The 14073-nt window shown below is 32.1% G+C and overlaps 1 protein-coding gene across 1 annotated transcript in view; it reads right to left on the bottom strand.

Moving 5' to 3' along the window:
* Positions 1 to 1973: 1973 nt before the first annotated feature.
* LOC106473241 (tumor protein p63-regulated gene 1-like protein) overlaps positions 1974 to 14073 on the bottom strand; it is an 18782-nt gene continuing 6682 nt past the window's right edge. The window contains exons 3-6 of the mRNA XM_022401715.1: positions 13432 to 13608; positions 11322 to 11462; positions 8182 to 8531; positions 1974 to 2504 (exon numbers count right to left, since the gene is read on the bottom strand). Coding sequence (XP_022257423.1) covers positions 2479 to 2504; positions 8182 to 8531; positions 11322 to 11462; positions 13432 to 13608 — 694 coding nt within the window. The 3' untranslated portion in view covers positions 1974 to 2478. The remainder of the gene's footprint in view (positions 2505 to 8181; positions 8532 to 11321; positions 11463 to 13431; positions 13609 to 14073) is intronic.

Raw genomic sequence — 14073 nt, 5'->3', positions numbered from 1 at the left:
TTCTTTCCCACATACTAAATACCAGTAAATAGCAGTTGGCAAAGAACTGTGTAAATAGGTCGATATTTGCTAGAAGCGCCACGTTACGAGCTTCTACAATTAAGTGGTGTGCAACAAAATGGTAACGAGGAGTGTCTTTTGTTTGTTTAAAAGCTGCTACTAACTTTTGAATTCTACGCTATGCAGCAAAATAGATGATTGCAATGTGATAATGCCAGGCCCTACAGTACTACCGTAAGGACCGCAGTTGAGAAGTTTGGTGGATAATCTTTCTCCATACCACATACACGTGTGACTTAGCATCCCGAGGACATCAATCTGTTTAGTCCTCAGTTTTCATGGGTGGCAGTTCCAGATAAGTGATGATCTTAAAGCAGTTACATCTGGATCTTACGAAACTCATAAAATAGTATTTTGGAATGATGGGTGAAATGTGTCATTCTTAACGGAGACTGCTGGCAGGATATCTAGTTGTCATAATGATGGGTGAAAACGTGTCATTCTTAACGGAGACTGCTGACGGGATATCTAGTTGTCATCATGATGGGTGAAAACGTGTCATTCTTAATGGAGACTGCTGATGGGATATCTAGTTGTCATCATGATGGGTGACAACGTGTCATTCTTAACGGAGACTGCTGACGGGATATCTAGTTGTCATAATGATGGGTGAAAACGTGTCATTCTTAATGGAAACAAGGAATATCTGGTTGTCGTTATCCTCAACTCTATTACAATACATTTCCATGTCTTTCTGAATATCCCTCTTACATTAACTCCTCCAGAAGCTTGCACAAATAACTAATATTAAGTTACCAAGGCACTTCGATGTTGTGTTTACATGTAATTTGGGATAAGCATTAGAAACCGTTACTTTAACTTTAGTAGATGACGTACAGTTTAGAAGGTTATTTGGTTTAATGTACCGTTTGTTATTCAAGGTGTTTCAAAGAAAAACTCAATTACTTGATGTAATACGGATTTGATGGTAAAGAGGTAAGTTTACTAGCAGTTTGCTTGGTTGCGAGTAGCTTCAGTGTACACTAGTTATGGAAATTTATTTCTTATTTGTTAAATTTGTCATTAGCCATGCTGTGAAAATAATTTAAACTTGATATGTATACTGTTTTGCAATAGTCTTACCATTCATTGTCTTATCCAGCACATTTTAAGTGATAAAACGTTATTGTTGATAATACTGCATAGTCAAAGTTTACTTTGTTGTTGCTGAAATAGTTTTAGAAGAACAGTTATTCTTAGATTTTCACTAGAAATTCAAAGTGCTCTTCGTGATGGATTTTCACTTTTAACTACTTAATGAAAGTTTAGAGAATAATCTGTATTAAGTCAAGTGAGTGTTCTTATGTTCAGTACTTAAGTTGAGATGACTAAATTAACCAGAACTAGTATTGAAGATCTTGTAATTATATGTGCAAACATATTTTTTACATAGTAACAAACGACTTTTGTGTGTATGGGGTTGTGAGGTTCAGCATTGGAACTTCATGTTGCACAAAATCAAAGATAATCCAAATGTCCTGATGTGGAAGCTTATTTTAACTTCTTTATCCAAGTTAACGGAATACTTCTGACATGTCTGTATATTATTTGTATACACGTTCTTGCTTTTGTTAGGCTTGTCATTGTTCTTTAAAAAGTAGCATTGAAAGTTTCGAAATTGTGGACAAAAAATTAGTTGATATTTTCTGACGTTTTATAAAGAATCCTGAAACCTGCATCTTCTCGGTATTCGCGATTAATTGACATGATAATGTCTATCAACCTTATGCTACATAAAACACCAAAAAAAAAAAGTGTTTCTGTATGTGTTTTTAGTAATATCCACATACCTTTGCATTTTATCGGGTTTGAAATAAAAAATATTACTGCCATTTTCAGAATCTGTTTTTCACTTTTTTTTTAACCTGTCCTTCATGAAATGTACTCTTAGATGCAAGGTGAAATACCTATGATTTTTTTTTTTTTAGTGACGTTAGTAACTTACCCTTTCTAAATGTAGCTCATTCTTGACGTGTTGGATAATAAAAATCCCAGATGTCGCTGATAATAAAGCAGTATAGAAATTTAAAAGTATGCTTATAAAGCAGGTGACAGTATATATACATATACATATATATATATATCCACTGTGTCAAAAAAATAAAAGCCAAAAAACAGAAAAGAACTTGTGTGTGGTAGGTAGTATTATTAAATATATGTATAAGTTATGTAGCTTATGATATTTTCCAAATATTGTCCTTTTTTTTTCTTGTATATTTTTATCTATAACATAAATGTACTTGATAAGAGTAAGCATAATGTTATTTCAGTTTTGTTTTTATTGTTGGCTTGTTGAAATTCAATATTATATTAAATGTGTTTACAGTATTTTTTTATGGACTCCACATGCTGCTCCTCTGGTTTCTAGATGAGGTTTTCAGGCTTCACGACCAGTCTTCTTCATTTCCGAAGAACAACTTAAGCATGGAGCTCAAAAATCTCATCTAAAAAAAGCAACAGAAGAATTCATAATTAACTCTGTTCATATCCTTATCATAAAAAGATCTATGTGCTAATTGAGTATCAGAACTGAGTTTATAAAATGTGATATTTTAATCATGTGTTTAAGTTTTGCCGTTTGTACTTAGTGTTTTTAAAAAAAATGGTAATTTTCTGTATTCCTTGTTTTTTTTAGTGGCCAAATCTATAGAATTTACTAGTAGCAATGCCTTATGTTAATTTATTCAAACAAATTTGGGATTGTTAGATATATTTTGCTGGAGAATGCACCTCTGTGGCTGATGGCTTTGTATTTTGCACAGATGTTGTCCAGAACTTTTTTTTCCTATTTATTTAAAGAAAAAGAGTAATGATAATGTCAAATTTTATTTATTATCTTTGGTCATATGATCCTGTTGTTTTTTTTTTTTGGTCCCTCCATTATACTTGTTTACCAAAAAACCCAAATAATTACCTTAAGGTGTGATTTACGCACACATCTGCAGAGGTCCAGTTCCACGAATCAAGATGGAAGCTTTAACGACAGTTATTCTGGTATTAATGCATTTCTTTTATAATTATACAAAATTTTACAGGGTACTGTATTTATTACAAAAAATTGACTAGGACTAATCGTTCCAGTGCAACTAATTTTCCAGAAAAGAGAAGTAATACTTGTTGAAATTAACATATTTTTTAAGAGTGATTGGTAATACAGATATATTAAATAATTAATTGCAAGCAAGTTCTATAATAAAGATGTTTACATTCTGTAAACAAATAAAACAACAAAAATTTGATGTTTTACTTGAGAAGCTATACTGGTAGTTTCCTTGGTTATATAAAAAAAATACTTAATCTTAAGTGATTAACACAAGATCAAAACTTTCCTGTAGTGTAGTAATCATGACCTTCAAGTCCAGTGTTAAGTAATATAAAATGTGTAGTAGTTAGGTGAGGTGCTTATTATTGTGTAAATTATAGATCTTGAGGCACAAAATAAACCTTTTTTTTTATTTTACACTTTGAAAAGGATTATTTCTTCAATATATGGGTACAGGTAATTCTATGGTTTAAAAAAGAAATGTTTTTTTTTTAAACACACACACACAGTTTATTGGATAAAGCCATAAATTATAGTTGTCACAAAATGTTATGAATGGCAACAAGTCATTTTAAGGTCTATACTTTTACCCAGTAAATTTTTGGTGCTTAAAAAGCTGTTGTGTCATCTTTTTATTAATCTTCAGCAGAAAGTTCATAGATTGAGCTGGAGTAATTTCATAAGTTTCTGATCAAGTGACCACAATCACATTATATACTTTATTTGATAAATACAGAACATGTAACAGCATAATTACAAATCCTTCAGTAACACCATTTCACACGAATAAATACCAAATGTAAAACAAATAATTGTTTTACATAAAGTTATATTTAGCTTCTTACAACAAGGATATAACGATGGTCGTCGTGCTACTTCTTACTAATGTGCAATTACAGCAAACTACAGATAAATACAAGTACATGTTTTAAAATTTATTAATTGGAAATAGGCAACTACACCAAACAACCAACAACCGGGAATTCACTGTATTTTACAAAGAGAGTACAATAGATATACCTACTCATAATTCAAACCTGATTAAACTTTTGTTGATACCACTAAAAAATTGTATAAATTACAAGCTATACTAAGTAAAAGAAAACTGTAAATGAAGTTTTAATGGCACTCCTTAGTCACCCACCGTTTCTTTCAAATAAACCACCCGTTATTAAATACTATATAGGGTAAGGTATTAGAACCAAAAACAGAATGTGCAAAGACAAATAGTAAAACATCGGGACTTTCATCTTGTAGCCGAAATACAACTGGTTAGGAAAAATGTGTACCCAAATAATTATTTTAATCATAATACCAAGAAAAATAAAATACGGCCACAGATTCCCAATTCTTTTATTTAAATGTTGATATTTTTTTTAGTTTCACCGAGTTTTGTAATTAAAGAACGTCATATAAAAAAAAATTAACATTTTTAATTACTGGGTAATTATCTTGGTTACAAATACATCATTAAACTCTGTTCAGCTCCCACAAATTTCAACTTTAGTTTTAGCTAGATCAGACATCTTTAAAACACTAACGTTTGTGAAAATATATCTCATTTTAAACAACAGAAGAAACTGTGATTCACAGTTGTTCTCACGTTAGAGTTGTAGTCAGCTTTGGTAGCTTAACTTCACAGGGGGTATAGGGTTTCATATAATATATTTTACATATACCATCTTGAATATATGGATTGAAAACATCTTGGTTGCTTGAAAATCAATAGTATGTACATATATATATATATATATATTTTTTTTTTACAGGTTGTAATAGCAGAACCAGGAATTGTAAATAACAAAAACTCTTTATACGACTCAATGCAGGATAGCTTTAAACAACATAAAATTTATATTCAGATTAAAAGTAATCAGGAACAAATGAAACAACCACATAAGACAAATTTTAGCAAGTTTCTCTAACTTCAATATGCATATGTGCTTTTGTGAAAAGCTAAAAGAAAACTTTCCAGAAACTTCCGTGACAAGGTTGTAGTAGAATAAAATTTATAAACCACAAAACAACAGATTCAAAATGAGGAAGAAATAATTAAAAACTTAAATTTTGACAATAGAGAAAATATCCAAATTAAAGTCTGTAAGGGCATTTATGACCCATTATGATTATACATTGTGAATATTCGCATGCTAAAAAAAAAAAAGTCGTTTGTTTTTCTCTAAATGAAGCAGGAAAATATCATTAAAACTGAAAGTATGTTCATATTTACGTGCACTATGCTTTTTTGTGGTTTTATTGTTAAGCACAAAGCTGCATGCTGAGCTATTTAGGCTCTGACCACTGCGGGTATTGAAACCCAATTTTCAGCATTATAAGCCATCATACATTACTACAGATATTTATTATCTTTTTATAATTAATAATATAACAATTCTGTCTAATTCACTACACCTAATGTAGAGGATGAAAAAGTGGGAAAAACAATTTGAGTAAAATATTGTAAAACAGTTGAGAAAAAAAAGGGGGGAGGGGTAATTTTGATGTGTAGGAGTGAGAAAAGGTTGGAAAAAAACAATTATACCTGTAGAGCTTAGAATGTTACAAAAACATTCTTTAATAAAAGCAATGGGATGTGGAAAAATATTAAAAATTTACCTTGAAAAATAAAAAACCTATTTCATTGTAAGAGGGTATGACATATGTATATATATCAACATCTTTTGTAAGTAGCCTTCCTTCAACCACTGTATCTCAGAGGTGTAGACTCCCAGATAATACTGAATAAAACAATATGCTAGAATTATGCTGAAATACAAAATTTAAAAATATACAGACATTACGTTGGACAACATCCAAAGATGCTCTTACATCTTTAAGCCTGATGTAACAGTAAAGAACATCTTCCGATATACCTATTTAAATAGCACACAGTGATAAACCTTAAAAACATTACTACAGACAAAACTAACTTTGTATGATTATTTACCAACAAACTATATATGTAACCAGTAAAACCTTAAATACACAATCAGACTTTGACACACTGATACCAGATCTGAAAGCACCTAATCAATTAAACACTTGTTAAGCCCAATGTAGTTTGCAAGAAGACTTAATAATTGAAATTTTCACAAAACAAGTGCAGTAATTGGATTTTTCACTCCGGGCCAAAATGTTTTTACAACCATGACACACATTTGACAAATTAAACGAGGAAACCAGATTACAACTATGAAATGCTTTCAAAGCAACAAAAACGTGATATACTCTTTAAATTTAAATATCACAGAACTCTTGAAACTCTGAAAGACCAAAATTTAGTTTCCATGAATTTTATTAAAGTTCCTGTGTAGATTAAACAACAGACCGAGTACCAAAGGCCACCTAAAACATGCAATTTCTTTACGAGGCATTTGAACCAGTTTACCAATCAATTTCGATAACCTTTTTATCTAAAGTAAAATTTAAACATGTTGATGCACCTAACAGATTTGTCATTTTCTAATTTACAAAAATAAAAGCCAGCTTTTACATTATTTTTTCTTTTTACAAACGAAAAAAACAAAACAAAAAAAACATTCCTGCTTTCGTCGTTATTTTTGAACGTCCTGATACGAACGTTTCTCTATATGTCACAAAATGTTTTAGAAAATAGTAACAACCAAGTGTATGAAAATATTTATACCCTGAAAGTTGAAGTTATCTGAAATATGCACCTACCTTTTAAAAAAACCTTTACTCAGAAACTTCAGACATTAGGTTCAAAAAGTCTTCCCCATTAATAGGTTTTTACGACAAACAACACCCATCTTCTTTAAAAGCATCAATACAGCCATTACTTGACCAAATTACTGCTGAGAACGATGCAGTATTGAATAATAATCACTGTACTTTCTGTATTACTGAATTGTTTACCAACACATTTCAGATATGGAACAGAGCCTTAATGTACTATCAAATCAATGTTACGAGAGCCTAAAATATCAGATTCTCACTCTGAATGGGCAATTTGACAAAAATTATCCTAACATACAACATTTCATACAATTCAACTTCATTGTTAAAGAGTAAGTCACAGTAAAAGAACTGTTGTATAACATAACCTTTAAGATATCTGTGGCATAATTCTCAAGTGACAGCCATATTAAGTTACCTGTTACTCTCCTAATCATGCTTAACAACAAATCATCTGTCAAAGATTTTGATGTGTTAGCACCATGTTTTGTCTACTACTATGGCATTACACACGAACGTCAAAACTATAGTATGAAATATAAAGAATTTTTGACTTGTTTCCATTTTACTCACTTACTTTCTCCTATGCGTAAATTTGGAATTTGAAGCACTGTTAAAAAAAAGAAAACAATGGAGCAGTAGAACTTGCTTTAATGAATCTTGCCAACTTCACATACCACTTAAACATCGTTGACATTTTGTGAAGAATATAAAATAAACACACGCATTATATCAACATACTCATGCTAAATCTTTTGAAGAATGGGAGTAGCTGTAGTTAATAAACATTTGAAATCTGGAAAACTCACTAAATTGTTACAATAGCATTCTGTAATGAAGTTTAGATAATGTAAAGTTCATTACACATTTCAGGCCCTTTTTTAAGTCAATACACTTACATCTACAACAACAACAACAACAAACGGTTATTAAAGAATTACGATAACTGTTTTATATATAACAAGATAACTGCTTTCATAACAACGTTACTCAGAATATTTAATTCTTGATGGAGAAACTTAAGTTTTTTAAAAAGCATGTTTAAATGTCCATTCCTTTTAGCAACAATACACATCGATATCATACACTTCTTTAAGAGTTATAAACAACAAAAAACTTTCTAATCTTTTGCATATCATTATATGGTATTTTAGTGTGTAAGTTTTGCATCTCTTGATAAGTGTAGTGTTACTCAAATCAAAACCTCTGCATATGGAAAACAACAACAGCATTGAATTAAATAGCAATTTTTTTTTTTCCATGCAAACCTTTAATGACTTTGTTTTTGTTTAACTCAAGGTTTACAAGCATCCTCTTTGTTAACATTTATAAGAGGAAGATTTCAATTTAAAAAAACAAAAGGATTTAGAAACTTATCTTACCATGCAGCTTAAAAAATCCAAACTGATTAGCGTTATGAAAAGCTGATGCTAATCCTGCATAGTTTTCGATAACAATCGGTTCGTAGGTAATTTGACATTTTTTTACCGTACCCTCACCAGTTTTTGGGGACTCGGGATTTCCGGTACCTTTTCTCTCTATCTGCTGGACGAAGGTACGAGTAAAGTCGTTGACATCGAAGGCAGCCTTGTTTCCACCTTCCTGACACACCAGAGGATGAGAGGTAAAGGTTATCCATGGAATCTCCCTTGACCATGGATTCCAGTTCTTTAAGAGGGGAAGCGGTTGACCTTGATTCCATAGGCATTTTATACCGTTTTGATGTCGTGGACTAGGTACATTCCCCAAAAAACAAAAACATCCAAATTAAAATGTTAACAGCATTTTTTTTTTTTAGAAGCATATACACCTTTGATGTCAGAACTTCATGTATGTATCTACCTTCAAATTTCTACACCAGTCTTCCACATAAACCCAAGCTTCGAAACAAAAGCCTAAAACCTCTAATGTGCATGCAACAAAACCAAAGTTAACCCATGGGGAAAGTCTACAGCAGAAACCAATACAGATAAAATATGAAACATGACGTTGTAATATAACAATAAAATAAGGAGTTAGTCATAAAAACCTTTACTGTGGCTGCAAATATAAATATGCAAATGTTGCTAAGTTGACCGATTCTATTAAGTGACTTAAGAACAAAACCTAGCGTGATATAACATTGAACCTATGAGGTTTTCGGTTATAGTGAAATGTGTACTAGAAACACTTAATCTTTTAGCATTTGATGTTGTCGGTCGTATCATGCTTTTAATTGTTAACTGTCATCAATTCAATGATAAATCCTAGCTAGAAATAAATACAAAAAAGTAAGTAGAATTTAAAAACGTTCTGTGTACCATCAATTCTCTGTGCAATAGGAAGTTAATAAAGTACTAGCATCAAGGATGTTGGTTAAGCTACAGAAAATAATTAAAAAAAGAAAATACAAAAACTCCACTGACTAGGGATTGCAATACTGGGATCCCATATGCAAATGGGGTTCCTCAAATCCCTTTCTGGACCAAGGGGGGGTGCATCATTGAAATTTTTTTCTCAACCAAATTACATGAACATTGTTAACCAATGCAGTTTCTTGATTAAACTTCATTAAAAGCTGCCTAACTCAAGCTCAATTGCTTACACACTGTAAACTGAACCTTTGATGGATTATGGCGATGCACATACCAAAGAAACATGGTTCAAGCATTCACAAGGTGAAATAAGGGTTTCAAAAACAAAGCTATTCATTCATGCAAATGCTAAGTTCTACCAATCTGTTCTCTTCGTATCATCTTTTTAATGATTTAAGTTATATAAGGAATACATACAGTTCCATTACTCTTGATTAAGAGAAAATAGAACATAATGACAGAATTTAAACAGGGTTCCAGGATTTGAGCTAATAAAATCCTGAAATTCCAGTGATTCAGAAAAAGCTTTGGGATTGCAATCCCTACCACTAACAGTATATAGTTAATCCATTGTTAAAATAATTTTGTTAAAAGAGAGAGAGTTGTGATTTATTATTAACACAATCTGAAAACCCCAAGAAAGCTATCTCGCCTGTAACTCAATCTTTTTATACAGAGGATTATTCATGATCAGTGATAGGCTGGCCATCTCTATGGCCTATGATTACACAGGTTAAAAGCCCCGATCTACTTGTTGCAATGTGAAACTTACCCCCTTTTAGGATGGATGTATTACAGAATTTTCAGACACAAAGTTCTACTTATGAACAAAATTTTGGGATTTTCAAAGAAAAGAATAAACACAGTATAGTACTTTGTTTCAGAGTTGTTGTTATTTTTTTACATTATCCAGCCCAAATGATGAGTTCTGGTATTGAATGAAAGACCTCTTGGGCAGAGACTTGCAAGATATAACAGCTTGATCTGAAATGCTATTTTGACGTGCCTGTTTGAATCCACAGTGGACAAGTTACAAGGAATATGGGGAAAAACATTCTGCAGTTAATGTGATTTTTATCACAAGAACTTAGGTCTATTAATATCTCTAGTGTTGAAAAAGTAAGACAGGATTAGAGCAGAGAATGAACAAGTTACTCCACTCAGCATCTAACAGTCACATGCTGGAAGTATCAGAAGAGTAAACCGAAGAACCTAGCAGTCCATTCCAGTAGAAACTTCTCTTGACTCCAGAAGCAAGATAATTCACATCGATTTAGGTCTACTTAATCAACAAGATAGCCATGTTCGCAAGTTTCTTCCAAAGCTAAATCAAAGGCTGACTGTTGAAAGCTGTATAATCTTGCCATTGATACAAAATTTCAAAAAAATATTGTAAGAGAATGTGACGAAAAGTTTGCTAAAGGATTAATGGTGGTTGAGGTTACAACCGTAATAGTAAAAACATCTCGAGTGGAGACAAAGTTTCAGGACAAACTCTGCATACTTTCAAGGCTAACTTGCAGATGCAACTATAAATGTGATAAATCCCATTTTTTCAAGGAATGAATAACAAAAACAGGTTATGGCTCTATGATGCCAGCCCTCAGGATGCAAATACAAATAGAATTTCATGCTGTACTATTCGTAGATATTTTCTATGGAGTTCTGTACCTCTGAATTGGTCGAAGAGAGTCCTCGAAAGTCATCATCTGTACATAGCTGATGGACTTTGCAAAGACTGTAAAGAGCAGGAGAGGACAACATTGATCTAAGTATATTGCACAAAAGTCTTTTGAAGTACAAACTGTGCTGCAGTGTAATAACCACGACCATCATGCCATCAATGGTGGAAGAAGGTGCTGTAAAATCTAACCTCTCACCCTTGTATCATTACCATAGATCTTGAACAACCCTCTGTATTATTCGATACTCCGGAACTAAAGCTCATGAATAAGTGAACCTCATCAACTAATCCCTCTAATGATACACTTTTATATACTTGAGCCCAAGTTTCTTCTCCAAGAAGACATAGCTTTTACTTAAGGGTTGACAAACACAAAAGCAGTGGCAAGAAAGAAAGATGAAAAAACAAAACAAAATTACTAAATGCATGCATTTTCACATTGATAACTTAATAAAACACCAATTACACATGTTTACGCCCACACCTGGGTACTAGCAGGTTTGCTTTGTCTGTGGCTTCATTTTGACTCTGCAAAGGCGGCTGACCAGGCTGAGAGTTCGGCCTTATCTGTCGAATTTTGGGTATAACTTGTTCTTTCACAAAGCCAACTGCTTCATTAATTCTCCTACAAGTGCATCAAAACAGATAAGAAGATAATGCCACACAAATACAAATGTGCCTAATGCAGAGTACTGAGATGTGATATAGGGCAGACATGCAAACTAAAAGCTGAAAAAGTTAAGTCACAATTTTGTCTTGCATGTTATTAATATCTGAATAATGAAATTTCAAAATTATGGTATGATTAATAGAATATATGTAAACCAATTATTAACTGAAGGTCATTCACTGACTACAACACAATAGGGGAAAAAATCTTTAATTTCCAAGTGTCTGAACAACAGGGCATTTTTATAGAGAAAGAGACGGTAAAATATTCAGTATCACTAGACATAAACTAACCTCTTATCTTTTGTCCACCTTAATGTACATAAATATGCTCTCTACTGCTACGAATAGTTAGGGAAAGATTGCGAAGTTCTCTAGCTATAATTATGTTTTCATTATAAGAAATAAAACAAATAAATAATCTTTATTAAATACTGCTGTGAAAATTATTAAAGGTACATGAACACATTTAGAAAGAGGCATGTTTATCAAATGTCAGAGAATGAACAGTTTTTTTAGTGTAGCGACTACGTTTTGAAGTTGCTGAGCTAAAACAGATCACCTGCTAAGGATATACGAGGGGTTAATTCTTGAGAATCTCTATATCACTGTGATGTCAGAGTTAGGACTTGCGTAATGTTCAGTATACAAGAGAACAAATGAATGTATATACGAAACTAGGAGTCCCTCTTTTCAAGTAAAACCAGTTTAAGGCAGTTTCACTCACAAAACGGTAATTTCAACTATTTCACTTAACAACAAGAAACCAGACTTTTTGTTTTTTAAAAAGTTTTTGTAAAGAACTTACTGCTTTAATAATTTTCTATCATATTAGCATAGCTTAAATAAAGAAACTGAAGCACAATTATTTTATTTTTCTTATGCACGAGAGCTTCGATTAACATGGGTAAACTACTTATTGGAGACAAATTCCTCATTTCTTTTGCAGTGTATGAGAATGATACATTTCACGATAGTCATTTTTATAGTCCACAAAAATATCTTTTTCTTTTGTGAGGATACATGAATTATTCATGCTCATGCCTAATCTCACAAGATAGCCTTTGTTTCTGATGATTACGCACCAAGAATCGTCAGATATCTGTAAAACTCTCAACGAACGAGAACCATTCTTTTCGAAAACTTTTATCATATTTTTAAAAAATAACTGATTGTGATTATTAGTTCACATTAACAAGAGTTTTTAAACTTAAGACCTGACGTGGTAATAAAAGCATGACTCTAATGCAATATATAAAAAATTCATAGCTTTCAGAAGAAGGGTGAGGAGTCGTACCACAATAAGATGTGTCTTGAATAATATTAGAATAATTTTACTTTTACAGAACACATCATCTTATGTGGCCTTGTTAACAGATAAAAATGATAAATCAACAAATAATTATAAAATACAGTAACCTATAGCTTTTACGCACGTTGCAAACGCTTCAGTTCTCTAACAGTGTTCTTATTTTCCAAACTACAAATCATACATACCGCTGAGACGTACCATTTTAACAAATGCTGCTTTTAACTCGTCACTTTCAACAGATGCACAGTGTAAGTTTTACATTCAGAAATGTTAAGTATGGTACTTAATATTATTTGAATATAAAGTGACTAACTAACTTCTGTCCTGATTTGGAAAATCATAGTACAAGGATTAGTCCCTCAGTTATAGGTACATGTGATCGTAAGGTTTGGTGGTACATAACGAGAGACAAGCTTTTAAATTCAATTTACTAGACGATTCCAGCTGCCCTTTACAAGAAATAGCGCAACAAAGCAATTCAGTTTAGGCTGATGTAGATATGCTTAATCAAACAAGAAGGCAAAGCAAAGCATCACGTTGGCAGTATGGAGGGAAAAAAAAACAACAAAAATTCAACAAATAAAAAAAACAATAGTTTTGCAAGCCTACTTACGGCATCAGAGATTTCTCGGGATACTTTAGTTCTCCAACAACAATCTGATCAAACTGGGTAACTGGATAACGTTTGTATTCCAACAATTTCTGTGCTATGAAATCATATTTCAAGCTGATGAGGGTGTGGTCTGTCAAAAAAATCAAGCGCTCCTTCTCATTGTCCCAGTGGTCAATCCTGTTAGTAGTTATTTAAAAAATAAAATAAAATTAATGGCGAAGGAGCTAACAATTCAATCAGTTTGTTTAGGCTACAGCAACACCCATAATAGCAATAACAATAAATTGGAAAAGTTAAGGTCCTATTTTATGTGAAATTATTAGAATATAATCTATCTTCTTATCCCTAATTTCATTTTATTTTATTTATAAACAGTAAAATATTCCTTAAAGAAAAACTTTTTGTTTGTACGTGAAAATTGAAGCTTTGGAGGTTGATATCACGGCCTAAGTTAACATCAGTCATATCCGTGTTAGAATATTCTAAATGAATTAGGTTGTTTTAAAAATCTTTAACATGACAACACGGAATGTTGGCAGGTAAGAGAGCTGTAAAGGTTTCCAGTAAGAAGAAATATGTATACCTATTAGCTTTCTTTCTTACAGCAATCAAGAGTATTAGTAGCCCGTCAAATAATTTTGT

This window comes from Limulus polyphemus, unplaced genomic scaffold (genome assembly GCF_000517525.1).
Source record: "Limulus polyphemus unplaced genomic scaffold, Limulus_polyphemus-2.1.2 Scaffold5998, whole genome shotgun sequence".
NCBI lineage: Eukaryota > Metazoa > Arthropoda > Merostomata > Xiphosura > Limulidae > Limulus > Limulus polyphemus.
The sequence above is the reverse complement of the archived record's forward strand: the minus strand, read 5'-3'. Positions and strand labels throughout refer to the sequence as shown.